We start from the raw sequence: 14,517 nt of genomic DNA on the forward strand, positions 1-14,517 counted from the left end.
TTCCTTGGAGAGCTGGTAGCAGTCACACCCAGAATTAGGATCCCTGATTTCATTGTGTTGACTTCTAAAATTTAGTTATCAGGAACCCTAGCTACCCTGGTTTATCTGTGGCTCCTCTACCCCAGAATTCTGTTTGATGGGGGCTGAGGACTGATTTTTCACTTACGTAAAATTTTTTCTCCCACAAATTTCAAGTGGGGCGGCCCTTTTACAATTGGGCTGACTTACACACATAGGCATTACCTTTATATACACAGCCTCAGAAGATTTTGAGATTCTCTTTCTCTCTCTCTCTCTCACACACACACAACACTCACTAGTGGGTAAAGAGTGGCTCAAGGTGAAACTCCATTTATGTATTGTCTAAAGTAAGGAAAGAACTTCATGTATTGTATTTCTTCTTGGCCTCTCGATCATCTCACTATCAGATAGGACCAGGCTGTTACTTCGAATCTGGGACACTAGTAGATAGAGTTGTACCCGCATTTCTCCATGAGTTTTGGCATTTCACACACCTTTCACTGTTGAACTTGTACAGTGGTGTAAAATTGTAGAGTTTGGGCATTCTTGTCATTTTCAAAATTCTCTTCAAATAAAGGGGGAAAATTCATATGGATTGCCAAGTAAATATGGAATGTTTCTTATTGAGGTCAGAACTGAGGCCCCTCTCTGAGCTGAGCACAGGGTAGCTGAGTAGCAGGCAAACCTCAGAATGTCAGGAAGTGGTCTGGAGTTGCTGTTAGTATACCCACCATCTGTATCTGTCTTATGCCAAGCTCTAACAATTCGAGAGTCACAGGTTTTGATTTTGAACATACTTAGGATATGATCCAACTGTGAGGGGAATTCTGAACAAGGCACTCCTTTCAAGCTGCCCCAGCCTTTGCCTCTAATGGTTGCTCCAAATGGAGTCATTAGTAATGTGAAGGGGGACAGCACTTTCCATGGCATGAGGGTAAGCCTTGGCTCCCCTGTTCATGGGTGGCATCAGGTCCCTGGTGTACTGGAGATTGGTGGGATTTTTCTGCCAATCCCAAATTAAAGTTATGCTAAGAATGGAAGGGAAACAGGACTAGAACTGGAAAGTGATGGCTATTAGCATGACAGACAGCTGTGGCCACGTCCTGCTGAATCAGGAGAAATTTCACAACTGAGAGCAACCCTGGGGTTTGCTCTTCTAGATGAGAAAATGAGACTTTTCTCCCCAGGAGGACTACCAAGCCTATTTGTAATGCCTACAAATTGCCACTTTCTATCTTCTGTCGTCCTAATATTTTCCTTTTTAAATTACCTCGGGGAGGCTCCTACTGGTTCTGTTTAATGAGCACTTCCTTCCCACCCTTAGGAGTTGAACAACAGTAACATCAAGTACCCTTCCAACTATTTACTTTTCATCACTGTTATGTATGTGGTGCTCAGCAAGGGAGATGAGACTGTTGTTCAAGTTGCTAGCAAGAAAATTAAAAACTTGGATTCAGTGATGCCATTCACGTTTAGTGATACAGATGCAAGAGCCAAAATGAGTGAAATCATATGTCTGGGCCTGCAAATGCGCTGAAGCATCACAGACATCCTTGTTTAAGTGATGTGCCACCTGTCAATGGATTCAAAATGTGAGGTCAACTGGTGAAATGTGAATTGGATGTTTTAATGTAACACAGCAAATAGCAGGTCACTGCAACTGGAGGCAATTGAAAAGTTACAAGTTAGGTTCACAGTATTTGTCCAGGGAGGTATAATTTTCATCTCAGTGAAGCAATTGGAAGCATCATCTTAATGATCACAAGTTGGCAGGTCTGTAGACGTTAATCTCATACAAAACAAAACAACAATCAAAAAAGAAAATAAAAGAAAGCATCCTGATCTATAGTAGGAGAAAAGTTAGTTTCTAGAAAAAAAGGATTTACCAAGAAGTGAGGATGGAGAACATGGCCAGTGAGAAGCATGAGAATCTACCCATTGGTAAGGAAAGGCAAGAGCACAGAGGACAGCTGAATGGCCAAACTAGTTCTTAATACAACTTGAGGTATCTCATGATGCCTTCCCTTGGCCCACTGACTTGGTCTACTAGAGCCAAAAAGCTGGAAAGGTCCTAGAGGTCCTTTCACTCAACTATTCATTCAGGCAGAAACTCTCCCCAAAGCATCACTCACAGGAGCCCATCCAGCTTCTCTCTGAACTCTTCCAGAGTCTGGGGATTTATCATTACCCAAGGCACTCTACTGTATATTCTTAAAACAGCTGGGGAGAATAGTTGTTGGAAAATGCTGAGACTCACCTCTCTCTTTTACCTACTGGTCTCCATTCTATCTTCCTGAACCAACATGTCCACTTGTTACATAAGAGCCCTCTGAACCCTGGTTGACATGTGTCAACCTGCTTCAGCTTGCTTTATGAAAATCCCTTCACCAAAGATGGAACTCTCCTACATCACTATCTGCTGCATTATTATGTGGTCTCCCAGGACTAGACTCTTGATGTGGGCTGCTTGGGGCACATGTCAGAAGGACTGTAACTTCTTTTGGTCTTTGTTCAGCCTCAAGTTGTGTTAGCTTCTTTGCTACTCATGACATACTGCTATCTAGAATTGAGCTTGAATGTGAGCTGAGATTGCCACATCTTTGTGACCTAAGCAACTGTGAACACAACTTTATACCATCCTACATTTTTCCAACTTCTATTTTTTAGCCTTAATTTGCAGCACAGTGTATGGCACACAGTGGGGACTAAATGTTTGTCAAAACCCTGTTGGGAACCCTTGGATAGCCATGTTGGTTATTTTAGAAGTCTTCTATTTTGGGTCATCTATTGGGAACAATTTGTTCTTTTATTTAAAAAAAAAAGAGCGTGTGTGTGTGTGTGTGTGTGTGTGTGTGTGTGTGTGTTTAATAAGGGTCTAAGATCTTACTCCTGCCCCCCAAGGATATTTTGAATTTTTCTTAAGGTTTGGGACAATGTCCCTTAAAGGTTTTTATTAACATTTCTTCACTTATGTGATACTACCATCTCTGTACTAACCCAGTGGTAATACTAGTTTCCTGACTCCTTTTTCCACTCTTGTCAATGCAAGTCAACAATTAGTAGACCACATCTTTTAACAAATATCTTGGTATCTGAATTCTCTCATTTTGGAAGATTCCAGAGCATCTAGATTTTCTAATTTGGCTTTGAAAAATATCTATATCTTCCAAATAGCTGTGTGGTCTATAATACACTTTACAATACCTTTTCTATAAGCTTCTTGGTCTTGACTGAAAAATATTTCACTGTTTCTATCTTCTACTTCATAATGTGAGTCTATACCTTCTTGACCCATGGCAATCTTTTCTAACCCTATAATGTATTTTTTAAAGTTAGTTTTATTCTTGCATATCTTTATTCCGAGCATGAGTTACATTCCATCTCCATGATGCCTGCGTATTTATCCTTGGCATTAAAAAATTGACATTATCAATGATTATTGTGGTAGGCAATGTTGACTGTCTTCTCAAAGATGTCTATATCCTAATAACCTGTTCTTTTACATGGCAATAGCAACTTTACAGAGAAATTACATAAGGACCTTGAGGTAGTGAGATTATCCTGGATTATCTGTGTGTGCCCAATCTAATCATGAGTCCTTAAAAGTGGAGATCCTTTCCCAGCTGTGGTCAGAGAAAGATGTAATAATGGAAGAAAGGCAAAGAGAGATAGAAAGTTCTTGGCTTTGAAAGTAGAGGAAGGGGGGCATGAGCAAAGGAATGCAGGTGGCTTCTAGAAGCTAGAAAAGGCAAGGAAAAAGATTTTGCTGCTAGAACCTCCAGAAGGGTACACAACTCTGCCAATAGCTCGATCTTAGCCCAGTGAGATTCTTGTTGGACTCCTAAATACAGAACTTTAAGAGATACATTTCTGTTGTTTTGAGCCACTAAGTTTCTGGTAGCTTACTATAGTAGCAGTAGAAAATGAATATAACTATTGTGCTCTCTCTGGGAAGGAAAACATCTAAGCCATAGAGTATTGTTCCCCAACTTTCCCTTATTCTTCTGAGAATAACTGTTGTCTTCTTTTCTTAACTCTGTGGTTTGCCACAGTGTTCAGTTTTTACAGTTTTATAAAGGTATTTTCACAATACCATACTCAAACTTAATTAAAAATCTTCTTGATCAGGCCATTGAGTCTTCTGCTAAACATTCATTTTTCTATTCACAGTAATATATGTACTGATCCCTTCCAAGAACCCATATTCTGATATTGTAGGCCATGATCCAGCAACTGAATCTCAGCCTTCCCCTTGCTATATGTACTTAGTTCTTGATTTCCTACATGTTCTGTTATCTTCCAGAATCATAACACTGAACTATGTTACCAAATCTTTGGACTTTAGTCCAAATATTCAGACTATAAGTTCTTTTGAAAGTACCATTAGTATTCATACAAACTAGGTAAAAATGGGAGATACTTGGTAGCTTAATATACACTGCATGATATTCTAATGTGTCTTATATGTCCTCCAGGGAAATGACACACCTTCTCTTCAGTCTCATTGGTTCTATGTGTGGCTATTTCCATTAAATTTTCCAAACCAAAATACCCCCAGCCTCCTCTATGTCCATCTCCTTAGAACAAGTGTTTCATTACTTCCCAATACATGTTAACCCTCCGTGTTTTATGTGAAGCATGGAACGTGGTTTCCTTTTGGATGATTTAACTTTATTCTCTGGGATGTGGTTCATCCCTCTTCACTAACTTGAGAGGGGCACATAAAAAAAACCCTCCTTCTCCTCAACATCTCATTCTTCTATTAGTAACCTCAATACTAATTTAGATTCTGCTTGGTGTCCTTGAAATCTTTTTCTTTCTCCTTTCTCTCCTAGATTGGGTGTGCTCCATGCTGTCTAAAGACCATTCATTCCAATGGTTTTCAAGTGTTTCACCTTTTATGTCAGAGAGAGCAGCTTACATTTATGGAGCACACAATCGGTGGCCCCCTGAGGCAGAAGGTTCACTTATGAACCTAGAGTTCTTCATTTTGCCTGCTGAAGCCATAGCATTGTTTTTGGGGTCAGCTTTGCTTCAATCTCTTAAATCAGCCTTGCTTATCATAAAGGGCTTTTTAGAACTTCCTAAGTCCACAGTTTGGAATTTCAATAGTGGCCCAGCTTGCTGATGTTCTGCACTATCACTGTACAATAACTTTTAAACACAGATTCTTGCCTAGCATTTTCACACATCAACATGTGCTTGGAATTAAATAATAATAATCGAGTGCTTACTATGTACCATAAAGTCCACATTCATTACTTTCCTTGAATTTTCACAATTATCATATGTGTTAGGTCCTAGTATACCCCCATTTTAAGATGAAAAACTGTGCTTAGAGAGTCCAAGTGATTTCCTCTAAGTCTTGCAGGTAGTAGGAGGTGGAGGTGAAATTCAAACCCAGAGCCTAAGTGTGTCTGCTTCCTCCCTGCTCGTGGCTACCAGCACCACTGCCAGCCCTATTTACCACTGCTTTCTTCTTGGCATTGGTTTCTTGTTGTCAGGTTAATTACTACCACTGATAATGTGGCTAAGTCAAGGATGGGTTCATCTCAGTAGAAGTGTGGGGGGTAGGGTGGGGAGGAGGGTGGAGGGAAGAGAGAAAGAGAGAATTGACTTGAGGGACTTATTTTTAGTACATTCATGTGTGTGCAAACACAGAGTGATATGAAAAATATTTGTCAACCTATAATCGCCAACTAATTAGAATGATATCTTTTATATAATACTGGTGCTGGAGGCACCTTACTATGACAGGTATTACCCTAGTAGTTGCTGGATCTTGGGGGTGGTCTGAGAGATCCTGGGGAAGGCACTTAAGGATCCTCATGCCATAGCCATTTATCAACTGACAGCAGAACTTCTATATTTTTATGTAGAATATCAGCCCTATGTGGGTGGGTCTGAGGGAAGGAAAATATATTTCAGAGTGAGAAAAAGCTATTGCATACTCAAAGGTGTATTTGAAATATGTTAAATTTATATAACAAATCCCATCTCATCCTGTTCCAGTCCTTCCTTTACAGAGCAGCCAGAATAATCTTTCTAAAACAAAATCTGACAACTTCATTCCTCTGCTTAAAACTGTATGATGGATTCCGTGTCTGTCTCCTCCCCAGTGAGAAGAAATTCCTCAGCTTAGTGTTCATGAAGCCATATGATCTGGTCTCTGGTTGCCTTTTCAACATCTTCCCTCCCTCCCAACACATACACACATGCATGCGTGTAAACACACACACACACACACACACACACACACACACACACACACACACCTCATCCCCCATCACATCAAAACTATTTGGTATTTTTGGAACATAGTGGGTTAGCTCATTCACTTTTACTCAAGAAATCCCCTCCTGTAAAGCTCCTACTAATCCTTCAGTACTGAATCAAATGTAACTTCTTTGGGAAGCCTTACAATTCCCACCCGGGCTTCACTAAAAGCACGCCTATAGGTCTTTCTTAGTTCTGATCATCTTCTTTCATAATCATTGGGTTGCAGGTTAGCCTCTTACCTCAGATTGTGAACTCCATGCCCATATGTCCACAGCAGCTATCTTTCTTCATCCTTGTAGCCTCTACTGTTACCTCAATGCCTAATTCATGGAAGGTACTCAAGAAATACTCAAGAGGATAAAGCATTCGCTTCCATAATCTAATTTATCCATACATACCAAGGATGTGAGATGCTGGAGCTGAGGTACAGAGTTTTCTATATTGCACAGCCTTTATGTGGTAGGGCCATGTGTAATACAGTCTTCCAATTCCAGAAGGGAAAATTTGATGACATTATATTGGTTTATAATACTCCAATAATTAATACAGAAAAATCAAGTTAGGACCTTTTTGGGATATATTTCCCCTAAGGCTAGACTAGTTTTCCTCTCTAATGTCTTTCTCTGATTATACTACAGGAACCCATTCCTCAGGTCCTGTTGCATCAGGAAATTTACATGGATCTTTCTTTTAGAGAAGTGTGTCTTAATTGTAAAGTCTTATGCCTTATGCCTTGAGTCTTGGACCTATTTTGGGTCCTTCCTTTGTCTGTCCCTCCTTCTCTCCTTTTGGCTGCTGGCATTCTCTGGGCCTCCACATCCAGATGTTCCAGGACCAATGACTGTCTGCTGAGTCCTGGCTCCTCATATGGTCCTTGGGATCCACCAAGTCATCCATACCCCTAAGGTGCCTTCTAGGAATCTATAGCATGTAGGATTTTTAACCATGGCCTTATGCAGAGCTCACGTGCAGTTGTGCTGCATGACTTCTGACTATTTGTCTTCTAATGCTCCTCTCCAGCATGGCTGGAGATGCTCACCTCCAGCTCCTTGATCCCATATTAACCTTGGCATACTCAATGGCAACTTTCTCAAACTATCACCACAGTTTTCTGCTGCCCATGACAATAGGATGGCAGTTAATTTCACTTTGGCTTTACATTACGTAGAAGGGTAGCTTACAGATAAGTATAAATTCGACAAGTGGCTGGTGAAATATTCTGTAAGGCCCTGGACTTAGCTTTAGACAGTTCCTGCATGCTGACATTGTTTTCAAGTGAAACGTAAGCAAAAACAAAAACAAAACAAAACAAAACAATCCCAAAAAGGCAGAAAAACAAACAAACAAAAAGTGTCTAGAGCTGTGCTGTCCAATATGGTAGACACATGTGGCTATTAGGCCTTGCAATATGGTCAGTCCTAATTGAGATGTTCTGTAAGAATAAAACACACACTTGATTTCAAATACAGTATGGAAAAAACGTATCTTTAATAGTTTTGATGTTGATTTTATGTTGAATGATACTATTTGGGATATTTGGGTTAAATAAAATAAGATGTTAAACTCAGTTTCTTTTTCAATGTGTGTAACAAAACATTTAAAATTCCATATGTGGCTTGCACAATTTTCTATTGGACTGCACTGCTCTAGAGGATTTGCCTGGTGGCTCTTTAATATTAGTAAGCTAAATGTGTATGGATAGACTCACAAGTTAGTGCATAATGAAAAAGCAGAAAAGGTTATGAATGACAGAAGGAAGCTTCTGCTCAGATTTTTAAATTTCTGTTCCCCGAATACACCGACATGCCACCTGCCTGACAAGCTTTTAAGAAGGTCTGATAATCCTCAGAGAAATGAGGCTGAACCAAATGGCATCTGTCTAAGTCTCACTGCATGGTGCCTAACCTCAGAGGCTTAAAATCAATATTGATTTTTTTCATTATTTTACCCTGGCATTTAAATATCCCTTAGATTTATTACCCTTAGGTTTCTGGTTAAGATTCAGTGATGGGTGTGAGAGCAGGGGTGGTAATAAGTTATGTAGATATCATTTAATTTATGAACTCTGGAGCTTTGAGGTAGCTTTCAGTTCAAGAAATATATTAACCACATCCACATCACCCTTCATTTTGCGGTAAGGATTTCCACGCTGGGTCCCTATTGTGCCACTTAATTTATGGTCTGGCCAGGTACATGGATCTGAGTACAATATTTCAATATAAGTTGCTCCTGCATTCAGAGGAGAAGAAGATGGGCTTCAAAGAAGCTGGCTGGACAGCTGATGGATTGCTCTCTCTCCTATACATAGGCTGGGGCTTTAAGTAGCTTTTAAAGCTTGTCAGTGGCTTGGGTCTTTTTCTGCTCTGAGAAGCTGCACACACCGGCCTGGACAAGCAGATCAGCCATGCTGCAGCAGGCAGAGGGCAGCTCCCAGAGTTACTTACGTTGACAGCCGTAGTGCCAGGAATTTCCCGGCAGACACTCATCACACTTAGGCCCTGTCGTTCCCGTCTTACACTCACAAAATCCTGAGCCATTACAACGATCATGGACTGAGCCCAAAGGGTTACAATAACACTCTGTAGAAACAAGACAACACACAGGCTGGAGACAAGTCTGCATGGCTTATAGGTTATCAACACAGGAGCGTCACTTAAATGCATCGCTTACTTAAAGATGTCCGCTAATGAAATGCTTTGGCAAATACAGCTATCTCAGGCCCCTTTATTTATTTCCTCAGCCTTCTGTGATGCTGTTTTTATGATATGGGAGGAAATTAACTGAAAACTTCCCAGGAAATAAGACATTATGCTCTTCATGGCTAACAGATCATAATAGAGATTCCATTTGTTAGGGCATTTTTAGATGGTTTAATGAACACCATGAGAAGTTTGTATATCAAGGATAAATCAATATGCCATCAGTGTAAAATCTGTTTTAAATTATTCAAATGGCCTTATCTGTTACACTCAATATTTGAGAACTGCTGAACATTTTTAAAGTGCAATATGAATGCACTTTGTTCACTCAAAGGCATTTTTACTTTATGATATGGCAAAGCACTTTAACTTATTTATATATATACTGTTTGGTATGAGCTTTTAGATACTCTATCTGCTAGGCATGTTAGTACGGTTTTTATGCAGCCTAGATTAACAATCATGAAAGAAAAATAAATTTTGTAATCCCAAGTAAATTTCAACACAGGCATAATTTGAGACATATATTTCATCATAATGTCTCCTGGCAGGACAAAACAACTTTGTCCAATGAAGAGTAAATAGAGTGTTTTCTGGATTCCTCACATACTCTTATACAGGATACTTTTGCTTCTGAAACTCTGTTTAGCTGAAAGGCTGAACCTGAAGTGGGGATTCCTTAGGTTTCCATTAGTTTGAAAGGTAATAACTGCTAGTTTGCAGCTTTGGGGACTTGGGGGCCAAAGTTTCTTTCCTTGTTACCCCACTGTATAATCTTGGACAAGTCATTATGCCTCTCTGTCTCTCAGTTTCCTTTATACTAAAAGGGTCCTATTAAAAGGTTTTCTGGTTAAAAAACAAGTAAAATCATACCAGCCAACCAACCAACCAACCAATGGAAGCCCTGAGAGCTTAGCTTAACAGCATCAAGTTTAGTGTTTTAGACTGGCAACAGAGATTCAAGGTTTAACGTTATAGAGAGGACTGGACATTTTGTTCTGGTTTTACTACAGGAATTAACTAGAGAATGTCTTCAGAAAATGTGGGAGACCTTACGATTATGATTTATTTCATGTTAGTCAATTTTTGAGTTCTGCATTATGGTGATATAAGCATTGATAAGACCAATAGTGATAGTGACATATGCAGGTAAAAATAAAACTAAATAAACTAAAATGTTCCCTCCTTGCCTGGCTTGGTTTGTATTTAATAACTAGAGTTTTAAGTCATCATTTTCTATTTTAATGTGTGTACATGGGAGTTGTTTAAAAAGGTTTTTTTTAAATAGTAATTTTGTATGGCTTTAAAATGTTTTGTGTACATATTTATACTATCAGTCTGTGCTTATACTTATTCAACATTTAATGTTTCTTACTATTTCAAGTGCATAAGTTGACAGTGAGTCACCAGCATTTTGCAAACCAGGGAGTAGAGTTATATCTAGCCAACAGGAATCCACACACCAGTCTAGTCATTTAGCCCATAGCAATTATATTAATATAAGGATTTAGATGCAAAGAAAGTAAATTTTTTTTTAAACATGGGACACCTAAACCAGTGATTGTCACAGGAAGGGTGATAAGTGTTATGTTATACAAACAGTAGGGAAAATAAGTGACAAGGAGAGGTGTGGTCTATTTACCACCTTATGTACAAATAACTTAGTTTTTTAAAGAATACCATGGTCAATGGTAGATATTGGTGATGGCCTTGGAGTATTGTATTTTATTACATTAAACCAGGAAGAATATGCAGGACTGTTAGGCTAAAAAATAACATGAAATATTTTGGAGGTTTGATTAAAAAGTTACAGTACAATTGATTTATAGGTATTAGAAGTATCCTGTCTATAGAAGGTACCTCTGACTACCTGATCTTGGGTTTCAAGGGGAATAAAAAGACAATACTTCATAATTTGAGATACGTTTAGTAGCAAATGCTGAACCCTGTGTTTCATTCTGATGTCAAGCTTGTTACCAGAGATTATTAGCAGTGATTACCCAAGGTCACGAACCACATATCCTCTAACTTCCTGCTTAATGCTTGAGTTTATATGAAACAGAAGCATGCAAGGGTGTCATCTTCATGTAATTGCTGCGTAATACAGGGTAATTACATGCATCTTTGGAGACATGGCTGTGCTTGGAATTTGTATGAAAATGGGGAAATTCACCAGTAACCAATAAGCAGCAACCACTGTGGCAACACGGAATAGCCTGCATTTTATATCTGTCATAATATAAAATGACGCAAATAGTTTACGACATGTACTTCAATGCAGTCTATATTTTGTTGAGATTTGGCCTGTTCCCTCACAGCCAGTGTGGTGGATTTCATTGTCATTTGTTGAAGAGATGGCCAAAATGCCTCTTTCCCCCTTAAATTTAGAGAAGACTTAGATGAAGTTCAAATTTTCTGAGATTGGTGCTTAATTCTGTGAAAGTGAATTGGGTAAATATCCATTCATTTTCATTAGTGCTTTCTATACAAAAAGGTATTAAACTCAATTATTTGTGATGTATGCTCTTCAGTTTAATTCTCAGTCCTGGCTCAAGCCCTTTGGGGAGCTTAACTGTGGAAAAGAGTGCATAAATTCATGCTTTCCCTTAGGGCAAACCTTGGCAATAGGGAGCCACAGGCTACCAATGGCCCTCAGAGAGCAAACTCCAGCCTTAGCCTGGTGTGTAGGCAGCTCTTCAAGTGGGAAAAGTGGAACCCATAGCTCTTATAGGACATAGCTTTTATTGTTATTGATTCATTGTACATATATATAGACTAAAGACAAAAGATAGACTATAGCATATATCAGCTAGCTACATTTTCCAATGCATTCTTTACAAACAATTTTACGCCTTAGAAAAAAGGCAGCAATTTAAGGAATTTTGGTATGTGGGGGAATATTATAGCCAATTTTAATGGTATCTAAAAGTTCTCATCTTTGTGTTTACCAATTTACTTGGTTTGGAAAGTATAAAATACTGAATAGAAACATGTTTGCTTCAATAAAATAAAATTCCCCAAAGATTTATAATTTTAACTAACAAACTGTCTAGAAATGGAGATAACAAACGCTCTTGATTTTTTTCGGCAGGAGAAGAAATGTATATTCAGCTTTTTCATATTTCATCACTAGTTGATGTTATTCAAAAGACAAAAGCCAAACAGGCTGCCTTCCTGCCTGTAGATAATCAGAAATAGATTTACAACAGGACTAAACCTCTTAAAATTAAATAGTAAGTGCAGATTTTATACTTCATAAAATTACTTTAGGACTGGAAAAAGGCCAAAGCTTATAAGAAAGAATACTCTGAGTAAAACACTTTGGGATATTGTTAAGTTACCTGCTATTAGAAATTTTATGGAATAAAATCTTTTAAGGCCTTTTTCTCTGATTTGTTTAAAATACTATGAAATTAACACTGTAAAACATGTTAATCTTAGGTATTTTATGAAAATGATTTTTATTCCTGCGTACCTATTTATTTTACCTTTTTTCTTGTTTCTGTATTTACAGTATGACATTTATATATTTTTACAAATGACATTCAGTGAAGTGTAGCTCTGCATTCAAAATTCAGACAGCTACATGTCTTTTGGGTTATTAATAGCCTCAAATCTTTGTAACCCCGATTGTTATAAAGGCCACTGAACTACTGTTCACAAACTCATGGTGGAATTGCTACTGTCATCCAAAAAGCATACCGTTTAAGTAAGAAGTCTGACAAGTTTAGTTTTGTTAATTATGTCAGGGTAGCTGGGAGAAGATGTTCAAGCTCTGAAGTCAGGAAGCTAACTCTTTGCTAAAGCTGTATAATTTGGTTCATTTCACCTTACTTTTCTCAACTAGAAAATAGAGGAAATTATCAGTGGAATACTTACCCCCCCTGGTTTTGTTAATGAGGATTAAGTAAAAACAAAACAAAACAAAACAAAAACAAAAACAAACCATATTTTCAAGTCAGTTCACAGTTTACCAAGTGTTTCCTGGGCATTCCATATGATCCCAGTTTGTTTGACTGGGAGTTCTGAAAGGACTTACCTAAGACATACAGCTATTAAATAGCAAAATGGGACTTGAACCCAGCTCTCCGGTCTCTAAGTCCAGTGATCTCTCCACTAATTCACAAATAATAAATAAGGAGGCACTTGGAAAAATAGAACATACTGTAGACATTAACAGTATTGTGTAAACTTGGTCTAACTGAATTCACAACAACTTGTAGACCTAGTTTATGGGATTCTGGGCAAGTAGCCATATGATCTTGATGACCTAATCAGAAGACAATGATCTCCAAATTGCAGATTAGATTTCTTTTTTGATGAAAAAACCACCTGTCATTTTTCTGCATTTTTAAAAAATTTACATTAGTCTTTATGTGAAAAATTCTATTTTGAAAATTAGTTGCCAATGTATTTACCTACTGGTATGGTAACAGACACACAGGTACCTTGACCATTTCAAATATATGCATTTCTTCAAAGTAAATTATGAAGTGAAATTCCATTTATTGTTTCTTATTTTTCCATCAGCTCCCTTTCTTAAAGACTGGTTCCACTGTGCAAAAGGTGGGAGAAATTTTTTGTCTGTGAAAACAGGTTCTCTCTCCAGTTGACCTGAGCAGTAGTCATGGTGGGTAGGGGATAGTGCTCAAGGGAATCCTGTGGACCCAGTTTTTCCTTATTTACCTTGGAAGCTATGAGAATTCATTGCCTATAATAGTTCTGAGAAATTGCTTCTGCTTTGGGGGGCTAGGAAAATTAAATAAATGGAATTTCCTTGCTATGGATGGAAAAGTCAGGCAAACTTCTATATTACCAGTTGCTAATGATTTTCAATTCCAATTGGCAATATTTTTAATCAATCAATGTTTGTTGATTACCAGTTATGTGCAAGAGTTTATCCTAATTTCTCACATCTATAATTAAGTCCCATATAATGAGTTTTCATTTTAAAAGTTGAATGTACAACATAAGCCTTTAAGATCAGTTTGATATTACCAGGTTTTAAGATTTCATGCAAAAAAAAGGAAGAAAGAATAATTGATAGAAAATTCTTCATCTTCTAAACAAGATTTCCAGATCATCATATTTAAAGCAACAAAAACATAAGGATTCAGAATATATTCCCCAATTCAACCGGCACAAGAGAATTTTAAGTCTACCACAAGGATGTTTTCTCCTTTGAGAAAGTTCATTCTGGCTCAGCCGTGGTTCAAGTTAACAGCCTCTTCACCTTGAATAGCTCCCCATAGCTCGAAAGGCACAGAACAATAGCTGAAATTATAATGGAACTGACCTATGCACACATTCTCATCGTCCAGCTGTGCAGAAGCATTTCTGAAGTAGCCCAGCCTGCATAACTCACAGTGCTGCCCTCTAGTGTTGTGTTTACAGCTCACGCAAATGACTGTATTTAGCAGATCGATATAACTGCATCGATTGGAGTGGCCGAAGCATTCACAATCTTGCAAGGAAGAACAGAAATGTATACAGAGTGTATACAGTAGCAGAGTAATAG

At 38.2% G+C, this 14,517-nt stretch overlaps 1 protein-coding gene across 10 annotated transcripts in view; it reads right to left on the reverse strand.

The window, feature by feature from the left end:
- NTNG1 (netrin G1) overlaps nucleotides 1–14,517 on the reverse strand; it is a 337,549-nt gene that overhangs the window by 36,907 nt on the left and 286,125 nt on the right. For 5 of the 10 annotated variants that reach the window (XM_058716355.1, XM_058716353.1, XM_058716354.1 and 2 more), the window contains 2 exons: nucleotides 14,296–14,463; nucleotides 8,745–8,879 (listed from right to left, as the gene is read on the reverse strand). The exons of 3 other annotated variants lie outside the window; for them this stretch is intronic. In XM_058716355.1, coding sequence (XP_058572338.1) covers nucleotides 8,745–8,879; nucleotides 14,296–14,463 — 303 coding nt within the window. The remainder of the gene's footprint in view (nucleotides 1–8,744; nucleotides 8,880–14,295; nucleotides 14,464–14,517) is intronic. 2 more of the 10 variants (XM_058716359.1, XM_058716358.1) reach the window with 2 other exon arrangements.

The sequence above is a fragment of the Neofelis nebulosa genome, chromosome 2, assembly GCF_028018385.1.
Source record: "Neofelis nebulosa isolate mNeoNeb1 chromosome 2, mNeoNeb1.pri, whole genome shotgun sequence".
Taxonomy (NCBI): Eukaryota; Metazoa; Chordata; class Mammalia; order Carnivora; family Felidae; genus Neofelis; species Neofelis nebulosa.